Source organism: Gracilinanus agilis, chromosome 2 (genome assembly GCF_016433145.1).
Source record: "Gracilinanus agilis isolate LMUSP501 chromosome 2, AgileGrace, whole genome shotgun sequence".
NCBI classification, from domain to species: Eukaryota; Metazoa; Chordata; class Mammalia; order Didelphimorphia; family Didelphidae; genus Gracilinanus; species Gracilinanus agilis.
In genome coordinates, this window is record NC_058131.1 from 688829258 (window position 1) to 688857164 (window position 27907).

The 27907-nt window shown below is 36.2% G+C and overlaps 1 protein-coding gene across 2 annotated transcripts; it reads left to right on the forward strand.

Annotated features, from left to right (window-relative positions):
* Nucleotides 1-27273, forward strand: LOC123233004 (cytochrome P450 2C44-like). Of its 2 annotated transcripts, none has more exons than XM_044659161.1 (9): nt 1-177; nt 10704-10866; nt 11167-11316; nt 11667-11846; nt 16479-16636; nt 20747-20888; nt 22521-22708; nt 26019-26160; nt 26668-27273. In XM_044659161.1, the coding sequence occupies exons 1-9, from the start codon at nt 1-3 to the stop codon at nt 26853-26855; spliced, it is 1488 nt and encodes a 495-aa protein (XP_044515096.1). In that variant the 3' UTR covers nt 26856-27273. The 2 variants fall into 2 exon arrangements, with proteins under 2 accessions (XP_044515096.1, XP_044515095.1); XM_044659160.1 differs by having other exon boundaries at nt 11667-11827; nt 16460-16636.
* The last annotated feature ends 634 nt before the right edge of the window (nt 27274-27907 follow it).

Here is a 27907-nt window from a genome sequence, read left to right on the forward strand (position 1 = left end):
ATGGATTCTTGGGGACTCATCACAACTGTCCTCCTGACTTGTATCCTTTTTCTGATCTTATCTTTATGGAACCATGGGGTCAAAAATGGGAAGCTCCCACCGGGTCCCATTCCTATTCCCATTTTTGGAAATCTCCTGCAATTTGATTTCAAGAACATGGCTGCAACATTCTCTGAGGTAAAGGGGATGAATTTCAAGTTTGGATCCTCGCTGCTTATATTATTGGGTTGAGACACAAAGAATTCACATGAATATTGAATCAGGACTCATCATGATTTAGATTCCTAAATCATGGATGGTGTGAGTAAAGGGCTTTGTATGTGATTAACATTAGCAATGTCAAACTTGTACTGAATATCTTGTCAAAACCTTTTGGTTTGGAGCTAGCTATGGAGGCATTTAATTGCCAAGTTAAGGAGGCACAAGGGAGCTCCTGCAGGCTTTTGAGAAGAAGAATGGCAGTGTCAGAACTGTTTATAAGAATATTAAGTGGCTAGTTTTGTGGATTATTCATAGCAGAGGAGAAATACTAGAAGCTGGAGGTTGAACCTGGAGGTTATTGGAAAAATAGATTAAAAATAATTTACTATGAGCCTACTATGTGCTCAATATTATGGAGATAACATAAAGTAAGAGCTTTCAGCTGCATTTCAGTTGGAAAGGCATTGTGCTCATTAGGACACATTAACAAAGCAAAATATAATACAACATATTTGATGTTATTTTTTGACTTTTAAAATTATACCTTTTTCTGACACTGAATCATTGGGCAGTGCCCAGGACTTTGGTGGTGGGACTTTTCTTTTCTAGTCTTCTATGTCCATGGCTTCAGCATGGATAGAAGCAATTGCCAGGTGATTGCTTCCAGGGCTAATGTAGATGGTGGCTCAGATGGAAGAAGGAACAGTGGTCTACAGATCTTTGTCTCTCCCAGGAATCTTGGGCTTACCTGCCTGACAGGGTCAATTATTTAGTAATTGGTATTATTAGTGGTGAGAAAGGTGGGATACTTCTCAGAAGTGATTGCTCCTCATTTAAATGATGACTGGTTTATACTGGATGCAGGTGCTATTGATGTGAAAGGACCAATCACAAACACTCTTGAGTAAGAGTTCTGACCTATTTCTACCAGTTTCCAAGTGGTTTTGTAATGGTTTGATATGTCTCTTGCATTTCACTTCCTCCCTCCTTTAGGATAACTCAGAGGATTAGCCAGCTTGGTTGCCTGTCTCAATGGCCCAATAAAATCTTCAAAGTCCGGGGGGATGAGAGCCTTAATTGGGTCAGTGAACACATGAAGGATCAAGAGGGAATAGATGTAGGAGATATCCAGACTTGACAATGGCTTATTGGATATTTGTAATAAGCAAGAATGAAAAGTCAAGAATGAATCTGTGGCTTAAATCAGGATGAATGGAAGTTCTTCAAAAGTAACCCACCTCTTGAGTGTCTAAGAGAAATGGACAAGTTAGATGTAGTTTTGTTGTGTGCGGAAACAAATGAGTTGCCTTGCAGACATATTAAGTGCTAACCACAGAATGATCTGAAGTTTTATTTAGTGAGAATGAGAATAACAGAATTGTTCTTGAAGGTTCTATTAAAGGGAAAGTAAGATTGACTAAGGGAAAGGAAACTTGTTTAGATGCTTTGGACAATAATGTCCACAACAAATAGGAGGGAGAGCTGTTCATTTATTATTTGATTATATTTTTCCTTACCAAGAAGAATGATATATCCTGGAAATCACTGGGAAAAAAAGAGACTAAAAAAGAGGTTATGCAAAGGAGAAGTAAGAAAATAGTATGAGAAGAGCTGATTTTGCTTAATTACTTATTATCCTATTATTTCAATGAACAGAAACCCATTATTTTCTCCTCCTGCATTAAGGTCTCATCATCCATAGAAAATAAAATCCTTATTACAGATATGTAGCCAAGCAAAGCAAATTCACAAATTGTATACTTTGTCCAAGAATATGTCTCCATCTGATCCCCGAGTCCACCATATTTCTATCAGGATTGTGGGTAGCATGTTTCATCATGAATCCCCAGCAATACTGGCTTCATAGTTTGAGCATTATAGTTCTTGAGTTTTTCAGAGCTATTTGTTTTTACAATGTTATTTTTATTAAATAGGTTTTTATTTGCTAAATTAAAGCTACAAGAATTCACAATTCTTCCCATGTTTCTCTGAGACCATCCTTTTCTTTATTGCTTACAGGACATTGTTACACCCACATAACTATATACAATCCTGTAATAACATGATATGTTTTCCCCAAAATCATGCCACTACCTAAAACTGCAATTAACCTTATAGAGTTTAAGGGAGGAATGGGTTAGAGGTTGAAAAATGTTATTGATCATCTTTAAAATGAAAGGGACCTAATAAAAATGGTAGCACAGTTTTCAATATGGTAAATGCTTAAGAACAACGCAAATATACTGATATTGGCTAGACTTGTCCTTCATCAGCAGATAGTCTTTAATGAAGAGTTTATTTCACTAGGACCTTTTCTTCTAGGCAGAATATGCAAAAGCTTTTTCTCCAATCAATTAATTAGTCAGTCAGTCAATCAATTAATCAATCATAAAATGTCATGTAACATGCAGCATTTGCCAGGCAGGTGATATGGTACTATAGAGGGAGGTCTGGAGTCAGGAAGACCTAAGCTTAAATCCAGCCTTAGATACTTGTTAGCTGTATGATCCTAGGCCAATCCCTAACACTGTTTGCCTCCATTTTCTCATCTCTAATATGAGTTGAGAAGGGAAATGGCAAACCATTCCTCATATTTTTTCCCAAGAAAATGCCAAATTGGGTCACAAAGAGTCCAACCAAACTGAAACTGAATGATAATCACAACCTGTATCAGGTGTTCTGCTAGGTCTTAAGGATAGAAAAAGAAAAACTTAATGATCCCTGGCCTCAAGAGGCTCCCATTTTAATAAGACAATATGCACATACCTATATCTATAGATATCTACTGTAATGCAGGGTTTTTGCATTGCAATATTAGCCTAGGCAAAGCCGTTAGTTACCCTGGATGGAATCTTGCCAGTGGCATGCGCCATGTGCCAGGTGCCCAAGTGGCAGTTGAACTGAGACTATAAAAGTCCCTGGAAACCCAACCCTGGGTTCTGTTTCCACTGACTTCACCTTGATCACCTACTTATACCTGACCTTCCCCCTGGGGCCCTGGGTGGTGAAGAGTGGTGAAGGGTGGTGAAGGGTGGTGAAGGGTGGTGGAATCATGGGTAGGAAAATAGGATAGCCTAGATATTAGGACCTTCCTTAAGAGCAATTCAACAAATATCATTTTCCTTTACAACTGTTTAGCTAGTGGATCAAATTAATTTCCAACCAGAGACCGTTTATCTCTGACACAATAAAAAATTATAATGTTACAAAATATGATAGACAAATTTTCTTTTTCAATAATTTCTCAATGTATAAACTATTTGGTAATTCTTTCTAATAATATAGAAAAAGAGTTAACAAATTTACGTGAAATAAAGTTTTCATTACAGATATCTTTATTAGCAATGGTTAAGAAAGGGACTAGTTATTCATTTAATTATTGTGATAGTCAATTTACTTTAAAATTTTGGTTCACAATACAAATCATATATTATTGCAAATAGGAATGATCAATTTTTAACAAATAGCTTTTAAACATAGTTTACATTTAAACGTATGTTTTCAGTTTTCACAAAGTAAGGTACATGTTTTGATAACATTCAATAAAAATTTTATTAAAACCCAATAATTGTATCAGCTTTGTTGCAACATTATTGTCCACATCACATCAAAATTCAATGAGGCTACTAATTACTGCTTTGGGATCTAAATTTACTGTAAGGAAGGGATTAATAAGTTTGTTAGAAGATCTAAGTTTTTAGAAGTAATGAAAATTCCTTTTCTCTGTAGCAGGTTTTTTTTTTGTGTGTGTTTTTTAATTCTCTATGACTATTTAAATTATTGAACTTGTAAGATTTACATGTTTTGATCTTGATATAAAATTACTCTTCAAAGGATATTGATTTAAAATTTCAAAATTTTCAATGAAGTACCTTGGAATATTCCTACTTTTGCAAATAATAATCTTATTTCAGGTCCCTTAGGATTACTGAGATGATCGATTTTTCTAGTTAATGCATTCTTCAATTACACTTATAATATTGACAAGTTTGTTAATTAGTTATAATTGCATCAACATTACTACAAAGTAAAAGACATAATAATATTAATGCCATCACAATCAAGTACATATTAACAATGATATCAAATTATTATGAGGGTTATGCATTTAATTATAATTTTATATTCTGGATTTGAATGCATTACTACAAGTCACAAATATTATGAGAATATAATCTATTCAATTAACCTTTAAATACTAGTGAAATAGTGAACATAGGAGACATAATCTGACTAGGATCTAGTAACTTAAAGCATAAATTTAAGTTGCTACATTAATTAATTTTTTGCATATTTTCTAATATTATTTGAAACAGAGATAACTTCTTAAATTGAGCCAGATTTCTGTAAGTTACAAAATTAACATTAGCTTCTTATTAATTGTTTCACCTTACTGAGTTTGAGTTAGTAAAAACTGTTTCTGAAAATAATTATAGTCAGAGACTCTCCCTCCTATGTGTAGAAGGGGTTAAATTATTTTTGAAACACATCCAAGGCTGTAGCAGCTTCTCAAGTGGCTGTGCTCTTTAACTCTTTAGTTACTGAATTTATAAAATTTGCATGATTTAAAACTTTGATGATTTATCACTTCCAAATGAATATTAATTTAAACTTCACTATATCCAAATTGTCCCTGATTAAATATTTCTTTAAAATCATGAACTAGTATCTTTATATGCTTTACCCTTCTATTTAGCAATCCTCAAATTCCGTTTGATAAATATTTTTGGCAAATTTGATTATTTAAATCCATTATTTTACACACTGCAAGTCTTAATAGATAACTTTTCCAATATAAATTTTTGTGCACATGTAAAATTAACTGAAATTCCATTTTCTAACTGGTAGTCAATAAATTTATACTATACCATCAGTACTTATTCAAAACTGATGATTTTGATTAGCTAAGAAAGTTTGAAATTGCACTTCTGTATTTTAGAACATAATTCGGAATCATTGCTTTTCTGTCTGAATAAGTTTTTTCTTAGATTGCATTTGGAATCCTTGGCAGTTTTGTTTAAATATACATCTCAGTATTTAACCTGTTGATAGAATTTGGTGGTGGGATCACTGTTTTTGTCTTATGATTTCTGTGTTCCCTTTCTTATGGCCAGTAAGAAATGAAAAAAGAAATTTAGACAAATTATCTTGTTGATTCTTGCTTTAATGAGAGCAGAGAATATGATTTCTTTTAATCAATTAAATTCTCTTAGAGTTTAAAACACTCAGAAGTCCATTAGAGATGTTACTTTTCTGAATTTTTCAAACTCCTCTGTCTGTCTTTCCCATTCCTCCGGAATGAATGAGAAAGAGAGAGATTTATTTTCTCCAAAATTCCATTGTGATCACAGACAAACAAAACAATAAAATTTAAGATTCAAAATGATCAGAGACACATAGACACAACATATAGACACACAGACTGATCAAGAACACATTTCCTGGGCATTTCACACATACTGTAACAAATATAAGACATCCTATCCACAGATCAATAAAACGTATCTTTCATTGCTAAAGAAATCTAAAGAAAAAAGAATGTTTATTATTCAGAAAATTGGTTAACTCTAGCAAGGAACTGGCTAAGCTAGGATGAATTCTTGGATTAAATTTAGTCATTGGTGGGGCCGGTAGTTGGCCCCCTTTCCATCTTCCCTGAAATCTCTTATCAGGTAATCTGTAACCATTTCAATAGAATTTGGTATTACAATTTTTCTTCCAGTGGTAACCTTTCTCACATCTAGGACACAAAGAGTTAGGGTCATTGGAACAAGAGCTTTGTACAGCTTTTGAGCCCTTAATTATTTCAGAATATGTTTTTCCTTTCAGGGCTGCTGCGATGGTTATACCCTGCATATATGCTGGAGTAAAGTTCTCACAAGCTTTCACATAGTCATTAATAGTCCCAGATTCTTGAACATTTTGAAGCATGCTCTGACACACTTTATTGACTTTGTCATAGGCAAACTTTTTGACTATTATCTGAGTTGAATATTCATCATTTGTATATTTTTTTTACCTCCTGATTTAATCTTTCTATAAAATCTGAGTATCTTTCCTTTGATCCTTGTCTAATCTCTGCCAAACCTGTGGACAGTTTCTTAGTTACTGGGATTCTTTTCCATGCCTCTAAGGCACACTTCGTACATTGAATTAAAGCTTCTCTAGGTAAATTAATCTGATCAGCATGTAATTCCCATTCATCTATTCCAAGTAACATTTCTTTGGTAACTCTAATGCCCTGTTTCTTATTAATAGCTGCCTTCTGTTTTGCCAATTCATCAAATTCTGATTTCCAAAAAAGGTAGTCCCCTCCAGAAAGGGAATATCTCGAGGTCTGAATACAATCGAAGGGGGTCATCCAAATCCCCTCCAAAATCTCCACCAAATTTAAAGTGTATGGAGAAGCATGACCATATGAAGCACAAACTGTTTTAATTTCTTTTAACACTTTATAAAGAAGAAGCTTCCATGTAGGAGCTACTTCTTCATCATCATCCAATTCATCTGCTCTAAAAATAACTGGGAAATTCTAAGGGAATCCATGGGCTACAATTTTGAATAAGATCAAGAAATTTAGTAAGCTGTTCTTTACTTCATTTTACTCTCAATTTCCTGAGGGTGTGCTTAGTTATAGCAATAAAAAGATTTCTTTCCTTTTATTCACAGTGTCCCATCTTGTTAATCTATTCTTTTACTTCTAGTGCCTTCCCTTAAAGGGAGATTTCTGAAAACTCTGGATTTCTTCCCCTTCTTTGGGCAGAAACTAAACTGTTGTAATTTGGGAGTTGTCTGAGGGGGAGGGCAAATCTTTACCTGAATCCAGTGTTCCAAGGTCCCTGTTCGGGTGACAATATCTTGAGATCTATCTATCATCTCCAGATAATCTTCTAAAGACAGTTTAGTTGATAAGGAAGTAATAGGACACAGGAGATCTTTCTGTTAGCTCATAGCTGCTTCTCTGCTCTCTCTCTCTTGAAGCATGGAATTTATTATATATACACTTCAAGACTCATTTCACACAAAAGACCCCTCAAAAAAAACTTTACATTTGCACAGAAACACAAATTATGTCATATCAAAGCACAATAAAGTTATAGTTTTACGAAGAATTTTCTTATGAAGATAATGCCAGATGAGAAAAAGTCTCAAGGTTAAAAATGACTCTCACTTTATCTAAAAGATATTTTGCCTGAGCTTGCCACTCCATGACCTTGGGATGCCTGGAGCAGTTAAAGAGATATACCCACAGCTGCAGCTTTACTCTGCTGAGTGAAAAAAGGCTGTTAATTCATTAAGTGCTGGTTTACTAAGAACTTAAAGTTTTCCTAGAGGCTATTCAATATCAATAATATCAATAGGAGGATTTTATGGTAGAAGTCACTTTCTATGAAGTCAAAATTATGGGTTCAAATTCTCCTCTGCCACTATTGTATGTGATATTGGAAATTTGGGGTTCATTTGAGCCTTAAATATTTAGATATATACATAAACTTCCTGTGGACGTTTATGAGACTTTGAAACTACATTTCCCATGATTCAACGTGTTTCTTGTCTTATGTGGTGACGTGAGCCAAAGTAAAGAGTAGCTTAAATAGAGAGGACTTGATTGGAATGCCCTCTTTCCTAAGAGGCAGCCAGGTGGGCAGGAGGTAATGGCGGGCAATTTGAATTAGATCTTAGCAGGCACGTGTCTTTCTTAATTTTACCAATATGGATATAAATAAAATATTAATACCTTTGGCTATATCAATCTATATCCATTTTATTGATAACAGTTTGGTGACTTATGAAGGGATCAGATTCTAATGATTTGGTTTTATTCTCTGTTTTAAACATCATATTAACCAATAGTTTATCTATCTTTTATTTTTCAAATAAAATAGCTCTTAATTTTATTAATTAATTCAATGCTTTTCCTACATTCAATTTTGTTAATCACACATTTAATTTTTAACATTTCTAATTTAGTATCTAATTGGGAGTATTTAATTTTTTTTCTTGTTTTTAAATATTATGCTCAATTCATAATCTGTTCATTATTTATTTTAATATGCATTTAGAGATATAAATTTCCTCTAGTTATTGCTTTTGCTGTATCTCGTAGGTTTTCATATGTTGTCACATTATTATCATTTTCTTTCATAAAATTATTTATTGTCACTATGGCTTGATTTTAGAAAACAAATTCTTAAATATTAAGTTATTTAGTCCACAGTCAATTTTGATTATATGTTTTCATGGTCCCTTATTAAATATATTTTTATTATATTATAGTCTGAAAAAGATGCATTTAATATTTCTGCTTTTCTCTAATTATAAAGTTTTGTGTTTTATATATGGTCAATTTTTATAAAGGTAGAATGTAGCACTAGAAAAAAAGGTATATTCCTTTCTTTCCCATTCAGTTCTCTTCAGATATCTATTCTATCCAGCTTATCTAAGATTTTATTTATCTCCTTGGCTTCTTTCTTTTTAATTTCATGGTTAGATTTATCGGCTTCTGAGAAGAGAAAGTTGAAGTCCTCTACTAATCTTGTTTGGTTATATATTTACATCAATATCACATTTGGATAGATTCATGGTAGGGAGCTCTAACTTCATCCCAAAGCTGATTGTGAAGTTTTCAAAAGGAAAATTTGTACCTTAGAAACCAGCAATTACTACTAATTCAGATAGGATTTATTATTTTATTGATTGCTTAGACTAAGAAAATGAAAGATAAATTGTTAAAAACGAAGCTTAAACATAAAAGTTTTTACAATATACTTTTCTATCAAAAGTCACAATGTTAAACATTTGCCTGAACCTCTCTATTACTCTATAAAAATTGTTTGAGCTCAAGCAGGAGTGTTGTACAAAGTTGAGAGAATGATGTTTTCACTATAGTATAGGTCTGATACCTGAAGACCAATAATAATAATAATAGCTGGCATTCACACAGGGCTTTAAATTTTACAAAATGCTTTATTTCGTTCACATTTCAACCTCATAAGACTCAGGTCTATTAAACGCAATCTCCTATTTCTGGACCTTTGCACTGGAGTTCTTCCCATGCCTAAAATGCTTTATTCCTTCATCTCAATTGTTAGTTTTCCTAACTTTGTTCAAGACTCAGCTGAAAGCCCAGTTTTAGCAGGAAACCTTTTTGAATCTCACTAGGGGCTATTACCCTTCTCTCTTTCACTCTGGGTATAGCTTGGGGAAATAAGCTACTGGAGGAATGAGAGAGTTTGCCAAGTAAGCATATAAAAATATGTTCAAATAAATACTTTATTTAGAAGGGAAGGCACTAAAAGGTGGTGGAAGTGTCAGAAAAGATATTGTGTAGAAAGTGGCATGTGAATTAAGTTTTGTGGAATTTAGGATTTCTACTAGAGAGGTGCAAGGAAGGAAAACATCCTGAGCATGTGTATTGCAAAAGCAAGGCAAAGGAAATTAGTGTTTTGTGAGAAAGCAAGAAGACTAAAATATTCATCCCAGGTGACATGTGAAGGATTTGAAATGCCAAATAAGTTTATATTTTATCTCAGAGGTAATAGGAAGCCACTAAAGACTGTTGATCAATGTAGTAGGTGGTCTGACCTGTGCTTCTATAGTGGCACTTTAGCCAGGAAGTGGAAATTTTGAAAAAAATTTTTGAATTTAGGGAAAGGATACTGAATTCCATTTTATATTTATTGAGTATGGAAAGTCCAAGAAAATTCAAGAGATAGTAGGTCAAGATGTCTACATCTGGGATTTATTGCCATAGTGATGATGCAGTTATCAAGAGTGCAGATATAGAAAGGGAAGGGAAGATGGCCCATGACAGACTAATCATGAATTTGTCATTCATTTTGAATTATGATCTAGCAGAGGACATAGACTAATCAGAAAAGGTAGGAAGAAAATAGACAGAGACAGAGAGAGGATTAGAGAAAGCCATATAGAAGAGAGTAGATGATAGAAGAGGGTAGTTAATAGTGAAAAGGTCTAGGAGAATGTGGATTGAAAATGACCATCCAGTTTGGCAACTTCGAGACCATTAATAATTTTGGAAAGATCAGTTTGAATTGAATGTTGATGAGAGAACTACTGCAAAAATTTAAGAAATTTGAGGAGGGGCAACAAGGGTGGACTTTTGAAAAGAGATAATCTCATCTATATCCCAGGTGGTTTTTATCCCCATGTCCTCCTATAATTTTCCCATAAGTCATATACCCAACATCTACCTTAGGCCCTTTCTTTCTATCTCTAGTTCTTAAATAATAACCAATGGAACATACAAGGAAACTACATTAGAAAAATGCAATGATAGGGATTTCAAAGGAGCAGAAGTAAGGAATGAAAATACTACCTTGTCTCATAGCTAATTATTTTGTATTCTGTGAATTCTTTAACAACATTTGGTGTTATGTGTGCATAGGTACACACATATATGCTGTGATATAGTTGGGGATAGATTTCAACTTTTTAAAGTTTCACACTGACCTCTCTATTTCTTGGCAATCTTTTCATAGCTGGCTAAAAAATATGGCTCCATATATACTCTTTATTTTGGAACTCAGCGTGTTGTGGTGCTACATGGATATAATATCGTGAAGGAAGCTCTAATTGATCAAGGAGATATTTTTCTGGAAAGAGGAAATGTACCAATATTTGAAGATTCGATCAAAGGACAAGGTAAGTTCAGATAATTCAAGTCACTGAAAAACAAAAAGGTATGGTATATAGCAAGTAAAATATACCTCCATAGAGCAGTTACTGGCTTTCATTTTTAATGTTCCGTTCCAGAATCTAGCACAAGGCCTTCAAGTGGTAGGGATCTGATACCTACTATGCTGCATTGAATTTTGTTTGAATTGAATAAAATTAAATTTGTTCAATGAATTAAGCTAGAATCTCCTTAGCTACCATGCACAGTGTCCACTTCTTGCCTTGATTGTTAGAATGCTCCACATCTTGTATTTCTCCATTGTCTAGGAGTTGTTTTCGGCCGTGGAGAAAGGTGGAAACAAAATCGGAGATTTTCTCTGATGACACTAAGGAACTTTGGGATGGGGAAGAGAAGTATTGAAGAGAGAGTTCAGGAGGAAGCCCAGTGCCTGGTGGAGGAACTCAGGAAAACAGAAGGTTGGTTTTCAGTTCTTGTCTTCTGAGCATGTGGGGTCTCACTGCTCACACATTCTAGTGCTATGTACTATTTGCTTTGGGAGTCCTTCAAAGTCTCTGCCTTGGTCCACTGACTAGGTGTAACCACTCTGTTTAGCTATAGAACTCCTTCTTGCTTTTCTTACTCAGATATTACAACTTATCTATCTAGCCTCCCTCTAATGCATAAAAGAAACTATCCAGGAAAATAATCTTAGAGGAATTAAACACCAAATCCAGGTATGAACAGAAGAGAAGCCAATTTCTACTTGATTGAAAACATTGCTGTTAAGACTATTTTTTCCACTTTGGGTAATTTTTTTCAACATTAGGTCAACCTAATGATCCCACCTTCATCCTTGGCTGTGCTCCATGCAATGTGATCTGCTCTATACTTTTCCGTGACCGATTCAACTACAAAGATGAGAGATTTCTATATCTGATGGGTTTATTAAATGAAAACTTTAAACTGTTTACTGACCCATGGATACAGGTAAGGTCAGAAGTGTCTTGTTTTGTGACTGATGAATTTCAGCAATAGGATCAGCATATCCTACACTCATATAATGCTATATAAATACTAGCTATTATGATTATTACTGCACAGAGGAGGAAACTGAGATAAAGAGAACTGTCAAGGTTTCCTGGAGTTTACCAAATAGGTCACAGGGCATGCATGCTGATCCAGTGTTCTGACTTCAAATCAAATGGCCTTTTCACTTAATCATTATCTGAAGAAGAACAAAGTCATCCTCACAGTAGAGCTGTGAACAAATCTTAGAAAGAAATAGGAATATTGGAACTCTTTAAGTTCTTCTGCTGATTTGGTGAATTTCACACCATGGTCAGCCCAAGCCTCCACTTGTTGGTAAGGAGAGTAAGTGGTGGCCAATTCATGAAATAATGACCTTAGTTTCCCTATTGAGTTTTGAATTGGGCAGAGAGGATCCTGTTCTTCACTCAACCCTCCCTCAATTTCATCTGATTACTATCAATGCCACCTGGAGAAATTAAGTACTTTGGCTTCAGAGGGGCTTTCTCAAGATGGAGCAAAGAGTTTCCAATTTATCATTCTGGACTCTCCAATTCTGGTACCACATTAACTCTTGATCCTTAACAGTTTGGTCCACATACTCCATATACTTTATGATAGAGCCAAGCTGGATCATGCTCAGTCCTACAGTCTAGTCCTGTGCATCTTTCATTTTGGGGATTTGTTTCTCCTGTCCATTATTTCTTGAATATACATCTGGTTTCCTCTTTACCTGTTGAATTTCTGCCCACTTTTAAAGTCCCCCTCCAATGCCATCATCATGAAGCCTCCCTTGTTCCCTGCAATCAACAATCATTTTATTCTTTGGGATCTCCCATAGAATATTATATGCATCCTCCTGATGCACACTAGTCATGTATTATTTACTTGAGAGTTATGTATCTTTGGTTGTCTCATTCTTCTTCTAGAATATGAACTCCTTATGGGTAGGAATTGTATCTGTTGGGAAATTTGTATCTCTCTGAATATCTAATATATTATTGTACAATGATAAGGTACTTATTTAGTATTTGTTGAATTGATTAATAATTGATTAGCACAATGAGAATAATTGAAATATAATGAGAAATAATATGTGAGAAATAATAATTAATTAGCATAATGAGAAAGCTCATTATCTGGTATGCCTTCAGAATACTCTCCCCTTAAACACACACAAAATACCAAGGGCTTATTTTAGCCTCTCTTAGAAGCCTTTCCACATCCATTTTTAAAAAGATATTTTATTTTATCAATTAAATGTATTGATAATTTTCCATATAACTTTTCTGAATTGTCTCCTCCCCCTTTGCTTCCCAGTCCCTAGAGATGGTAAGCAATTTGATCTGAGTTATGCATGTCATATCATGCAAAACCTATTTCTATATTGGTCATTGCTATAAGAGAATAATCATATAACCCTCTCTCAACCCCCAAATAAACAAAAGCAAAAAATAGTATTCTTTGATCTGCATCACGGCTCCAACAGTTCCTTCTCTGGAAGTGGGTAGCATTCTTTGTCAGAATTGTCCTGTATCATTGTATTGCTGAGAATAGCTATCTTTCACAGTTGAACATTCAAAATATTGCTCTTACTGTGTACAATATTCTTCTGGTTCTGCTTATTTCACTCTGCATCAGTTTATGTTTATCTTTCCAACTCTTTCTGAAATTATGTCTTTCAACATTTCTTACAACATAATAGTATTCTATCACCATCATATATCACAATTTTTTCAGCCTTTCTACATTGATAAGAACTTCCAGATACTTTGACACTAGAGGATCACTTCTGTCCTAAAACAAGGTACAATAGGAGGACTTTAGTGGAGAAAACTAATTATTTACCACTTAATCCAAAGCTGTCGTATTAGTTAGTAATTTCAATAAAGTCACTAGATGTAACATAAATGTACACAATTATTTATTATACCTGTATATCAAGAATATCAAGAGAAATAATGAAAAAAACATGAAGGAAGATGGCTTAGCAGTACCAGATATTAAACTATACTATAAAGCAGTGGTCATCAAAACAATATGGTACTAGCTAAGAGACAGAAGGGAGGATCAGTGGAATAGATTTGGGGTAAGTGACGTCAGCAAGACAGTCTATCATAAACCCAAAGAGCCCAACTTTGGGGACAAAAATCCACTATTTGGCAGAAACTGCTGGGAAAATTAGAAAACAATATGGGAGAGATTAGGTCTAGATCAACATCTCACAAACTACAAGATAAATTCAGAATGGGTGAATGACTTGAATATAAAGAAGGAAACTATAGGAAAATTAGATGAACACAGAATAGTATACTTGTCAGATCTCTGGCAAAGGAAAGATTTTGATTATATTAAATTAAAAAGGTTTTGTACAGAGAAAAACAATGCAACCAAAACCAGAAAGGAAACAACAAACTGGGAAAAAATCTTTATAATGAAAAACTCAGACAAAAGTCTAATTACTCAAATATGCAAGGAGCTAAATCAATTGTACAAAAAATCAAGCCATTCTCCAATTGATAAATGGGCAAGGGACATGAATAGACAATTTTCAGATAAAGAAATCAAAACTACCAATAAGCACATGAGAAAGTGTTCTAAATCTCTAATAATTTCAGAAATGCAAATTAAAACAACTCTGAGGTACCACCTCACACATAACAGACTGGCTAAAATGACAACAAGGGAGAGTAATGAATGTTGGAGAGGATGTGGCAAAATTGGGACATTAATGCATTGCTGCTGGAGTTGTGAATTGATCCAACCATTCTCGATGGCAATTTGGAACTATGCTCAAAGAGCGCTAAAAGAATGCCTGCCCTTTGATCTAGCCATACTATTGCTGGGTTTGTAGCCCAAAGAGATAATAAGGAAAAAGACTTGTAAAAAATATTTATCATGCACTTTTTAAAAAATTTTTATTTTAAACCCTTAACTTCTGCGTATTGACTTATAGGTGGAAGAGTGGTAAGGGTAGGCAATGGGGGTCAAGTGACTTGCCCAGGGCCACACAGCTGGGAAGTGTCTGAGGCCGGATTTGAACCCAGGACCTCCTGTCTCTAGGCCTGGCTCTCAATCCACTGAGCTACCCAGCTGCCCCTATCATGCACTTTTTGTGGTGGCAAAAAACTGGAAAATGAGGGGATGCCCTTCAAATGGAGAATGGCTGAACAAACTGTGGTATCTGATGGTGATGGAATATTATTGTGCTCAAAGGAATAATAAACTGGAGGAATTCCATGTGAACTGGAAAGACCTCCAGGAATTGATGCAGAGTGAAAGGAGCAGAACCAGGAGAACAATTTATACAGAGATGGATACACTGTGGTAAAATCCAATGTAATGGACTTCTGTTCTAGCAGCAATACAATGACCCAAGACAATTCTGAGGGATTTATGGTAAAGATGCTACCCACATTCAGAGGAAGAACTACAGGAGTGGAAACACAGAAGAAAAACAAGCGCTTGAACACATGGGCTGATGTAGACGTGATTAGGTTGTAGACTCTTAATGACCCTGCTTCCCCGGAACAATTATCAATAATATGGAAATAGGTTTTAATCGATGACACAGGAGGAAACTAGTGGAATTGTGTGTTGGCTACTGGGGGTTGGGGGTGGGGATAGCAAGAACATGAATCATGTAACCATGGGAAAAAATGTTCTAAAAAATAAAAAAAAATTTAAATATTAAAAAAAAACATTCTGCCAATTTATTGGCACTATAGAAGTTGTCATAAAAATTGTCCCCCAATGACTTTCTTTAAAATGTGGATAAGTCCTGATTTTTCTTTCCATATTTTTCAAAATATCACATGTTGGAGGAACTGTGGGAAAACTAGTGTAGCTGTGAAATAATCTAGGCACCCTAGAAAACAATTCAGATCTGTCTCTCCAATGTAGTAAAGTATGTATATGCTTTGAACCAGCAAGACCACTATTTCTTCTGTACTCCAAATTTTTTATAAAAAGAAGTTGAAAGTTATATCTAAAAAAGTGGAAAGCAACTTTTTCTGGCTTCTGAGCATTAGAAATTATGGAGTACTAATTATCTGGGTCATAGTTGAACAAACTATGGTATATAAAGTTTTTGGAATTTCTACTATGTTGTGAGAAATGGTGAAAAGGACATTTTCAGGCCTATGAGACTTTATGAATAAATGCCAAGTACAGTGAGCAGAAATAATTTGTACAATAACAAAGATACAGGAAAGATAAACACCATGGAAGGCTAAAAAACTCTGATAAGAGCAGAATTCCAAAGGAAACATAACAAATTTTGATATCCATTTCATGACAGGGAAGAGATGGACTCAAGATACATAATTCATACATTTCTGGCTATTTTATTGCCAAGGTGGCATTTTGTTTTGCTTGACTATAGAGATCATTTCATACTTTTCTTTTTCTTTTTTCCCAGTAGGGATAAAGATGAGAAAAAATATTTTTATTAATGAAAATTTTAAATGAATGTAAAAGAAAATGCAATGACTTTGCATAGAACAGAATAGTTTATAAAGTAGAGATGAAAAACTGTCTCTCCATGACAATAAACTCACATGTCTTTCTGTTTTCTTATCATGGGGGAGTTAGCTCTACAACTTTTTACCAGCATTCAGAGTGCATCTTCCTGGAAAGCATAAAAAAATTTTTAAAAATGTTGAGCAAATAAGACACTTCATTTTGGAAAGAGTAAAGGAGCATCAAGAGATACTGGATCCTAACAACCCTCAAGACTACATTGACTGCTACCTCTCCAAAATGCAGCAGGTAGGATACATGGAGGAAGAGTATTGCCCAGTTAAGCAAGACTAATGTTCCAAAGGTTTTTCACCCTCTCTCTTCAAATGACAAGAAGGAAAATCAGAGAAAATCTCAAGATATCCATATCCCCCAAGGAGGCCAATGTCTCCTTCATAACTGAGCCATGTTTGCTCTTCCCCTGCTCCTTATCAGAACCCTGTATTAGAAGGGAATTCAGAAGAATTCTGTGGCTCAGTGTGATCAGCTGCTGATCTAGGCTTTCCTGTTGGCAGGAGAATGACATATTTGAAAATGATAATAGGAATCAATTAATAACCTTTACTAAGTTCCCACTATGTCCCAGGTGCTTTTGCTAAGTGCTTGAGATACAAAAAAGAGGGGAAAGGCTATTCCTGTGTCAAGGAGCTTAAAATCTAATGGGAGTGACAGATAACATGCAAAACAATTTACAAAGTAAACTACAAACAAGACAAACATGGTGCAGAGCAGAACTTGGAGTCAGGAAGACTTGAGTTCAAAGTCAACTTCGAACATTTCCTAGCGGTGTAACACTGGGTAAAAAGGGGTAAAAAGGGGTTTTTGTTGGATGAATATTAAAAGGTTTGGTCTCCAAGGAATTGAATACATATCAATTCCTAATGAGAAAACCTCAAGTCAAAATGACTCTTATGGATAGTTTATTTACAAATGAGAAGAAAGAGAAATTTAGAAATTTAGAAAAAAATTAGAGAGAGGATAAGGTAAGATAATTAACCTAAAGTACTAAAAAATTTGTTCCAGTCCCTGGCTCAACCCAGGCAAGACTAACTAGTCCTCAGTTGGAGAAGGTTCAGCCAAAGGCCGAGGGCCGAGGGCCAAGGATGAATGAAACAAAAGCTTCAGTCACGAAGCCTCTCTTGAAAGGAGAGTTCCTTCAGAGAAATCCAGGAAAAGCCAGTTTTTGCACTCACCATGTGCAGTTCTAAGGGAGAGATTTAAGAGCACTCTCACCATGCCCAAAGTCCCAGCCAGACAGCCAAAGCTCCTTCAGGTCCAAGACAGGAACAAGAAGAGAGCTACAGGAAGTCATCACTCCCTTTTAAAGGCGCTTCTTTTGGGTCACTACTTCCTGATGCACCAGTCATGTATTATTTACTTCAGAGTTATGTATCTCTGGTTGCCCCATTCTTCTTCTAGAATATGAACTCCACATCGGTAGGAATTGTATCTTTTAGGAAATTTGTATCTCTCTGAAAATCTAATATATCATCCTACACGGATGAGGTACTTACTCAGCATTTGTTGAATTGATCTAAAATGATTGGTAATTGATTAGCACAATGAGAATAATTGTATCTCTACCATCCAAATGGTGTTTATGGAGAAGAGAGAGAAAATCTTTTCTTTCCTCAACTCCATCAGAACAGCAACCCTTACTTCTTTCTTCTCTCAGTTCACACCACAGTCACCCTTACCCCAATCATTATTACCTCTCTCCTGGACAATGAATATTCTGTCTTAACATCTCTCCAAGCAGCAAGACTTTCAATCCATTCATCACAAATATGCAAAATTAACACACATAAAGTGCAAGACTCCCAGGACCACTCCCTGATCAGGAAGCTTGAGGGCTTCACACTGCTTACAAGACAAACAAAAATTCATCTGTTTGGCCTTTAAGGTCCTTTACAATTTGGCTTCAGCCTTTCTTTCTGGGTTGGTTACACAATTCCTCCCTCCACCTTTACTCTGATCAAATTAGTCTACTTGTTGTTTCTTGGACACAGCATTCCATCTTTTGCCTCTTTGCCTTTATACAGTTTAGTCCTTTGATCTTAAATGTTCTCTTTCCTCAATTCTATCTTTTAGCAGTCCTAATACTCTTCCATGCTTAGCTCCTACCATTTTTAAGATTTATCAGAGTTCAAATCCTAATCCATTCAAATTCTTGTGCTTAATAGGACAGGGGCTTTGTTTTCATTTTCCGTAATACTTGCTAAATGTTGAAAGTCTGATGTTGGACCAGTACAATTCACAATCTGATAAACTTGATTTTTTTTTCTGTTTGAGGGCCAGTGAATTTCATGAATTTGTATTTTTCATTGTTTTTAAAATTTACATTTTTCTTTTATTTACTAAGTTATTGTATGTAGGTATTGAAATTAACTAATCTATATTTCCAAGTTACATAAAATCCTCAAATTATTTCCTTATGTCCTATCTTCAAGATCATTTTGGCTTATAGAGAACTCATGTGTTCTTCCAATATGGTTGTCACTACAATTTCTGGCAAAAGTCCTCTATTTTCTATTACTTAATCTATTAGTTTCATCTTAACAGAACAGCTATAATTTTGAATGCATCATTCAACATGTGTTTTAATCTCCTATTTTCTCTTTATTTTTGAAACCTATAATTTCAGTCCAATTTATCCTCATTTGTTTTATTAATATTTTTATTTTTCTTTGTGGAATACTTTAATAATAATAGCTAGCTTTTTATATCATGCTTCAAAGTTTTTAAAACACTTTATGAATATTATGTCACTTGTACTTCTCAACAGCTCCAGCAAATAGGTATTTTATTATTTCCATTTTAAAGTTAAGAAAACTGAGACAGACATATGTGAAGTGATTTGCACAAGATCCCAGAGCAATAAAATGTTTGAAGCTAGATGTAAATTCATGTCTTCCTCACTACAAGTCCAGCATTCTATCCATTGAACCATATAGCTGACTTGAGTATTGTAATTTTATTTCTGGGAGTCCTACAATCTTACAGATTTGTTTTTTCATTTATCACAGACTTTCAAATAGCTGTTCTTAATGAAAGAGTTTATATTCATTGTATCATATCCTAGTCTAGAATATTTGCTAATTTTCTCTCTTTATGAGTTTTATTGACAGTTGATTTGAATAGATGAATGCCTACTTAACTCTTATCTCTCAGCTTTTTTTAATTACAGGTAGCTTCATTTCCATTCCAGGTAACATGGTATTCTGTCTTCTCCCATTCGGGCTATTTCACCAACCACAACTTTCAATTTCCTCTTGTATGAAATTGAAAAAAAATCACATTCTTTCTAGGATGTTATTTCTCTTCCTATAAAGTATCTTTAGTCAGGTGGTTTCTAACATTGGTTCTTCCTACTTCTAGTTCTAGATTTGATTAGCTCTCATATTTTACAGAATTTCACAGAATTCATGAGTTGAAAGGTATCTCTCAACAATCCTAATTTTAAAGGTTGGCTTCATAAAAAAGGATTAGAATAATTTTGCTGTGCTATTCTTAGAAGACAGAACTCATAACAGTGGTTTGAAATTATAAAGACACATTTAATTTCATTTCTCCATGAGGGGAAAATGTCCAAGATTGGAATAAGAGTTCTTCATTAAGCAGTGTTTCCCATCTGTGGAAGTCTTCAAGTTGAACCTGGATGACTACTTAGGGGAGATTTTTGGAAAGGGAATTTCTGATCAGTCGCAGGTGGGCTCACTGAATGTAATTTTCACTATAAATTTTGAAATTTTGTTTTCTCCTGCCCCAGAACATTCCTCTCAATACCCCATTCTGAACACCTGAAATTCCTTGTGTCTTGAGTGTGTGTCTCTATTTTTTACTTAGATGCTGTCCTGTTTTAAGGTTAAAACTGTAATAAGGGGTAATTTCATAGTACCATACCAGATCATTAAGATTTCAATGTGAATTGCTTTATCAGGTCCCTTCCATACCATGGATATAGTATCCATCCCATAGACATACTAATTGAAATCTAGAAAGGATCCAATTCTCTCATTATATATGAGGAACCAAGACAGAAATATTAAGTGACTGGCGCTGGACACATGAGCACCCTTTGACTAAGGGTAAATTTAAATCTAGATCTTCCTGATTCCAAATTCAGTCCTGTAACCATTATAACATATTCCTTGAGGGAGAGAAGACTGCCAGGGATGGCTAAGCCTATGGTTGGGCAGTGGAAACTTGAGTGCATTGGGAAGTCTTTAGTTTCTTGGGGTTGGAAGTGAAGGAGGAAAATGGCTCCTAGATCAAACATTATGTACCTTTTTCTATTAGTTATGACTGTTCCTGTTGTTGTTCATTACTTCATTCATTTTATGCCTCTGCTTGCTTTAGGAGAAAGACAATCTCCCGCCTGAATTTGACTTGGAGAATCTTATATGGACTGGATCAGACTTATTTGTTGCAGGAACAGAGACCACTAGCAGCACTCTAAGATATGGTCTGCTGCTTATTCTTAAGCATCCTGAGGTCCAAGGTAAAGTGAAAGAATTGCCATGCTTGCAGAGCAGATTTCCTGTGCCAGCCCCATACATTGCTCATGAGTTGGCTCCGCATTCCTACCTTCTAGACCAGTGATGGTGAACCTTTTAGAGACTGAGTGCCCAAAGTGCACCCCTCAAGCCACATGTGAAATGCCCCTTTACCCTATACAGGGGAGGGAGGAAGCCCTTCCATTGGACTGCTGGGCAGAGGGGTAGAGGAAGTGAAAAATGTCCTCAGGTGTGGTGGCAAGGGGAAGGGGAGCAGCTCCCTCTGGCATGCTTCCTTTAGGTTCACCAACATGGTTCTAGACTGATATGACTTCCAAACAGATCAACAGCAGGTCAGATGGTAGCACATGTAATAAAATAGAAGACTTGGGCAAGACCTGATAGTTATTCAAGTTTGTGAAGGTCCTGCACGTGGAATTTAGTTTAATGAACATGCAAAGCTCTTACTGTGTACCCTCAGCTATATACCTGGAGGACAAAGATCCAAGTCAAACACTCTCTCCTCAAAGGGCTTAAATACCAGCAAGACTAGTTCTGATGGATACCAGGAGGCTGAACATGAGGGATGGATGGATAGATGGATAGAAGCTGCAAATTGACAAAGTAAGGCTTGATTTAAGGAAAGACTTGTTAACTATTAGAGCTGTTCCAAAACTAATTCTGTTGCCCTGAGATACTGAGTGCTCCCTTACTAGAGCTTTTCAAGCAAAGGCTGGATGATCTTTGTCATCCTTCAGTATCTTCTTTAAGTTCGCAGGGAATAAGATTCTCATTCAATTATGGATGGTTCTCAATTAAAATGGTCATTTTGAATGCTGAAATCTTTGCCTCAGCTGATTGGGATATAGAGAGGGGAGATAAGAAACTTACCTGTTAAATAATCTAAATCAAAGTACAAATTTCATCATCAGAACTTTCACATTCAAATGAAACCATCTAGTTTCTTTGACAATGAGTGGCCATCAATATAAAGAATGTAAAGGCACTAATTCACTTGGCATAGGTTATTTCATTTAAGGTTCTGTGAGAGGATAGGGTGCAGTTATTCCCTCCATTTTACAAATCATATTATAATAGATTTAGAAGTATAAGGGTCCTTAACAAGTGTCTATGTTCCTTATTTTTCAGATGAGGAAACTGAGGCTAAAAGAGACTAAATGACTTGACTAAATTTACCAAGACAGTGTCTGTAAAAGTAAAATAAACACAAGTCTTACTGACTCATTCACTAAGTCATGGGAAAATTATTCCATTGCTTCTGTAAAAGTCTACATATTGGGCAGCTGGGTAGCTCAGTGGATTGAGAGCTAGGCCTAGAGACGGGAGGTCCTAGGTTCAAATCCGGCCTCAGACACTTCCCAGCTGTGTGACCCTGGGCAAGTCACTTGACCCTCATTGCCCACCCTTACCACTCTTCCACCTGTAAGTCAATACACAGAAGTTAAGGGTTTAAAAAAAAAAAGTCTACATATCCTTGACTGAGTGGAAGGAGGACAATGAGCCAATCTGAAAATAGTCTTAGGGTGTGTCATAAGACAGATATTCTGTATAGATTCTGTTGGGTATTCCCAGAAAATGAGGAACCTAAGTGGCTATCCCTATTTTTGTTCCTGCAGCAAAAATTCATGAAGAAATTAATCGTGTGATTGGACACAATCGAATTCCTTCCATAAAGGACAGGCAAGATATGCCCTATATGGATGCTGTGGTGCATGAAGTGCAAAGATTCATTGACCTCATACCTCTCAACCTGCCCCATGCAGTGAACAAGGACATCCAATTCCAACAATATATCATCCCCAAGGTCAGCAGTCATCTAGTTCTGGAAGGGATCTTAGCTATTGCTTGGTCCAGTGATCTCATTTTAGACATGATGAAGTGGGGCACCTCCTGAAAAATGCCAAACACTCAGGTTTAGAAGTTTTAGGGACCTTTAATAACAGGCTGACCAGAGCATCCTCCTCACCTGAGAGAGAATCTCCCTGCCCATAAATAAGCATAGAACATATATTGGAAAATAAGTGGGTGGGAACTCAAGTTCTCAACACATTACAACTTTTTCTGAATGACTTTTATGTCTACAAAGTATCCAGTACAATTTCTGTCCTTATAGAATAAACATTAGTTTTTGTGCTCAATAAAATCTAGCTTACACTTCACATTTAACTACAAACAGTTATCAAAAATTAAATTACATTGTAAAAATGCCTCTAATTGTGGAGTAAAAATTTCCCTTTTCTGCTCTGAATTTTTCTCTTTTTCGCTCCTTTTGGGGCCCATCCAAAGGAAGAAAGAGGAAAAATCATTGAACAGATATTTGCTTTTGTCCTCTGCTAAGGATTTTTGACTGTGGAAAGTTCAATCTTAGGACTGGAGTAGGATTCTAACCTTGGGGGGGTATGGGGGGGGACTTAACCAGCAACTGGGATTTTGCTGTTTCATTTTTCTTTAGATTCAAAAGGCAAGTTTTAAGTTTCTGGGGGGTGTCAGTGAGAAGGTCTATCCAAATGTAAATATAGGGGTTTGGTCTGGGTGCCCTGGCTGTCCCACTGCCCACCCTGTTGACTGAATAAGCAGTGGAGAGGTCAGTGGTTCCCTCTGATGGCCACCCAGTCCCAAATGTGGGCCACTCCAGTTAGCACAAGGTCCGGAGGGTGCCACATACGCACACTGCAATAGACACTTGCACTTTCTGACCCGACCCTAGGGTCTACCTGCAGCACCCCAACACTAATGTCTACCTGTGGCACCCTGACACTAGTGTCTGCCCCAACACTAGTGCCTACCCTTGGTGCCCTGACACTAGTGTCTTCCCTAACATTAGCATCTACCTGTGGCTCCCTGACACTAGTGTCTGCCCTAACACTAGCATTTATCTGTAGCTTCCTGACATTAGTGTCTACCCATGGCACCTTGACACCAGTGTCTACCTGTAGCTCCCGGTGACATCTCAGCTGGCAGCCTGGCTGCAGACTCATCTCATCCAACAGCCCAACAGCCCCCAACTTCTGGATCCAGTTTTCCTGAACTGTTTAGATGGTACAAAAAAGAGCCAAATTAGTCCTGCTACCATAGTTTCCCTGGGATTGAGGAACACGTCTCTCAGAGGCCTTCCCGGAGGGGCTCTGGAGGTAGCAAAAATCAGCCTGAGTTTGGATGATAATTTTAGGGCAGCAGACTTCCACCACAGAAACCAAGGATGTGCTTGACAAGGTACCTTTAGTTTCCCAGGGTTTCTGGCTTAGCTCCTCTCAAAGACTAGAAACTGCATACTTTCCCAGTCCTCACTCAGCCCACACCCCCAGAGGGGATAGGAGTGGCTGTCCCAGTATAATCAGGATTACAAATCCAGCCGGAAAGATGTATACCATGGGCCCCCAGAGACATCTCCCTACACACACACACACACACACACACACACACACACACACACACAAGCCAAGTTTTGCCTGGAGGATCTCACTGGGGCCTCCAAATGAAGTGGGGCACCTCCTGAAAAATGCCAAACACTCAGGTTTAGAAGTTTTAGGGACCTTTAATAACAAGCCAACCAGGGCATCCTCCTCACATGAGAGAGAATCGCCCAACCCATAAGTAAGCACAGAACATATATAGGAAAATAAGTTGGCGGGAATTTTTCTTGGCTTGCATTTCAAAGGATAGGATTGGTGTGTTAAAAAATATACATTCATTAAGCAAGCAAGCAGTTTATCAGAAAGAGGAGTTACTGCAGGGCCAGGGTGGGTCAGACCAGTTGACAAAAGGGAGGTGAGATAAGAAACCCCAAATAGGCTACTGGCCCCTGAGAGGCTCTGTTACGTTTGAGTTTTCTCTGCTCCATTACAGTGAAATCTATGATCTCACTGGAAGTTTTCCTTAAAGTAGTCTTTTGTTATGTATGGCTAACTTGGATATGATGGATGAATAAAGAATGAGAGGAAAATGTACACTTAACTTTGTTTCCCTGTTTCTCATTCATCACAGCACCACTTAGAAAGAAAATGTACAGAAAAAATGATAGAGTGAGATTACAGAAGCAAATTTTTTTGTTTATGTAATTTCCTCTTCCTGGATTGGATCCTCTAAATACTATTGTCTGTCCCATTGTGTAGATGGAGACACTGAATTTCAGATCAAATGAGTTGCCCAAGGTCATTTAACTAAAACTTTTGTAGGTGAGACTATAACCTGATTCTGAAATACTTCTTTTCAGGGGCACTTAATAAATACTGATTGAATTCTTTTTAACTGGATTTGAAGTCTCCTAGTACTGGCTCAGTAGAGCTACTCTTCCCCCAAAGAAAGGGGAAGGGAGCATCCAACCTAATGGTTCACTTTGAATATATAACATGTAAATCTATTGTTCAGTTCAAATCATTAAGATGTCAGTACGGACCTCCTAGATGAAAATTGCTGGACCAAGTGGAGTTCACACAAGGCAAGAATAGGAGGATGTATGACCACTGAGGACTTTGGATTCTTCTGGAGGGAGCACAACTTACATCTAGAAAAGTCTACTCAAAAGAATTGCTTCTTTCCTTCAGGCTTGGGTTGTGATTTGATTATCAGAGTGGCTTTCGATTGATGAAACTCATAAAGGATAATGGTCTATACTTAGAGGCTTGGAGCATTGCTTGTGGCACTGTAGTCATATGTTCTGCCCAGAGTCATACAGGCAACAGGAGTAGATGTAAAGTATAGACCAAGGAATAGAATAGAGAGAGAGCTCAAAGAGCTTGGAAACCTAGCCAAGGTATCCTATAGAAGAGAATACCTAAGCCAAAACCTAAAGGAAGCTAAAGATTCTAACAAACTAATATGAGTAAGGAGTGTTTTCTACGCATGGAGACTATAAAGGGAAATTCATGAATGGGTAACAACACTTGGCTAGTTGATCTGAGATCCTAATAATAACATGATGGGATCCAATAAAGGAGACTTCAATCAAGCAAAGTAGACTAGAATTTAACCAGACTCTTAAGGGCTAGGCATATCAATATGTATCACACAAAGGAGTGTGTATTTTGTACTAGAGACAATAGGGTGCCATTGAGGATTCTTGCAATTGGTATCATGTTGTTAACTGACTCTCCACTGGAATGTCTTCTCTCTAGGGCACAAACATCTTCCCATTGCTTTCGCCAGTCTTGCGTGACAGTAAAGCATTCTCCAACCCTGACCAATTTGACCCTCAGCATTTCCTGGATAAAAATGGAAGTTTCAAGAAAAGTGACCACTTCATGCCCTTTTCTGCTGGTAAAAAAGAAACCTTCCTGATCTCTGTCTCTACTCTAAAGGGAGATTCCTTTACCCTTTCCCACCCTCCTCAGGCAAAGCCTCATCATGGAAGTTTTCTGATGCTGCACCAACCTAGTACAGCACATGACACATTCTTTATTAGTATTCCTACATCATGGCTTTTCAGATCCCCCCAAAAGATCATCTGAAATACTTACCTGGTTCACCTGTCCTCCCATTTTAATGGAAATATGATTCCATTGCAAGATCTTCTGCACAAAAGCTCATTATGGGAAGCATGGTATAAAGAAGGAATTCATTTCTGCTTATCCATATGTTTCTCTTTTATTCCTTTCCTCACCAATATTTTGATCCAATAAATCTGTTTTACTTTGGTTAACACTGAATTAACAAATTAATTAAATTAAATTTTGTTTTAAAATAAATTAATTAGATTAAAATTAAATTAAATTAAAGTTAACAAATTCCCTAAAGATTTCTAAGCATAATTTTGTTTCTTTCCAGGAAAACGAGCTTGTCTTGGAGAGGGCCTTGCAAGGATGGAGTTGTTTTTGTTCTTCACCACCATTCTACAGAACTTTACCCTCAAACCAGTTGGAGATCCAAATGAAATTAGCATTAAGACCAATCGTGTTGGTTTCACCAATGTTCCACCACAATATCAACTACGCTTTCTTCCTCGCAAAGCATAAGACACACTTGACTTGGTAATCTAGCCAACTGATGTCCTCTTCTGGATATGATACTCTCATGTTTTTGACTGGGATCCTTCAGAGGGAAAGAAAAATTCCAATCTATTGATTAAATTGAGTCTTGGTTTCCAGAGACCATATAGCTTAATAGAGTACCTAATGTGCCATTCAATAGGATCAGCATTATAGAAATTCATTTGCAACCCTTCCCTTACCCCTATATATTCAGCCACCCTCTAATTCATACCCCAATTCCACTTGGAGGGTACAGAGAAAGACTAAAATACTCTCTACCACCCTAAATCTATGTTAATTTGTATTTTTTTCTTCAAATATCCTCAAGGAAGATATCATTTTGCATTTTGTCACCCTTCTTTTTAAATCTGGGATACAATAAACATGAATATGTTGCTAGTAATTTCTAGTGTGAAAGTATATGCCTGTACTTACATATATCATCTTCACAAGATTCGTCACTTCCAATGAAGTATAATAATAGAGAAGGAGTCCTGACTTTGGAATCACAGAAACTAAGATTAAGTCTTGCCTTTAATGCTAATAATTTATGTGATCTCTTAGGCAGATTGCTTCACTATTTATTCTCAAATCAGATTCATCAACTCTAAAAGGAAATGATTGGACTATGTGAGCTCAGAATTACACACTGACTCTCCATCTATGATTCTTTGATCAATCAGTATAGCCAATCCACTCATCGATGCTTTTAGTCCTAATTCCATCTGTCACCTCTCATTCCTTCCTTTAGTATCTTGATCTAACAGTGAACAAACCAATTGCATCATAATGTTATACACAAATTTTTTCTCAATTGCATGTAGAAACAATTTTTTACAATTTTTCTGACATTTTATGATTCAAACTGTCTCTCCTCCTCTCTTCCCCCTCCTTGAGCCAGTAAATGGTCTGTTTTAGGTTATACCAGTGCTTTCATGTAGTACATATTTCCATTTTTCCCCATTGCATAACAGAAGATACACGTCACAATTACAAAAGAACTCTTGAAGGAAATAAAGTGAAAGATGATGTACTTG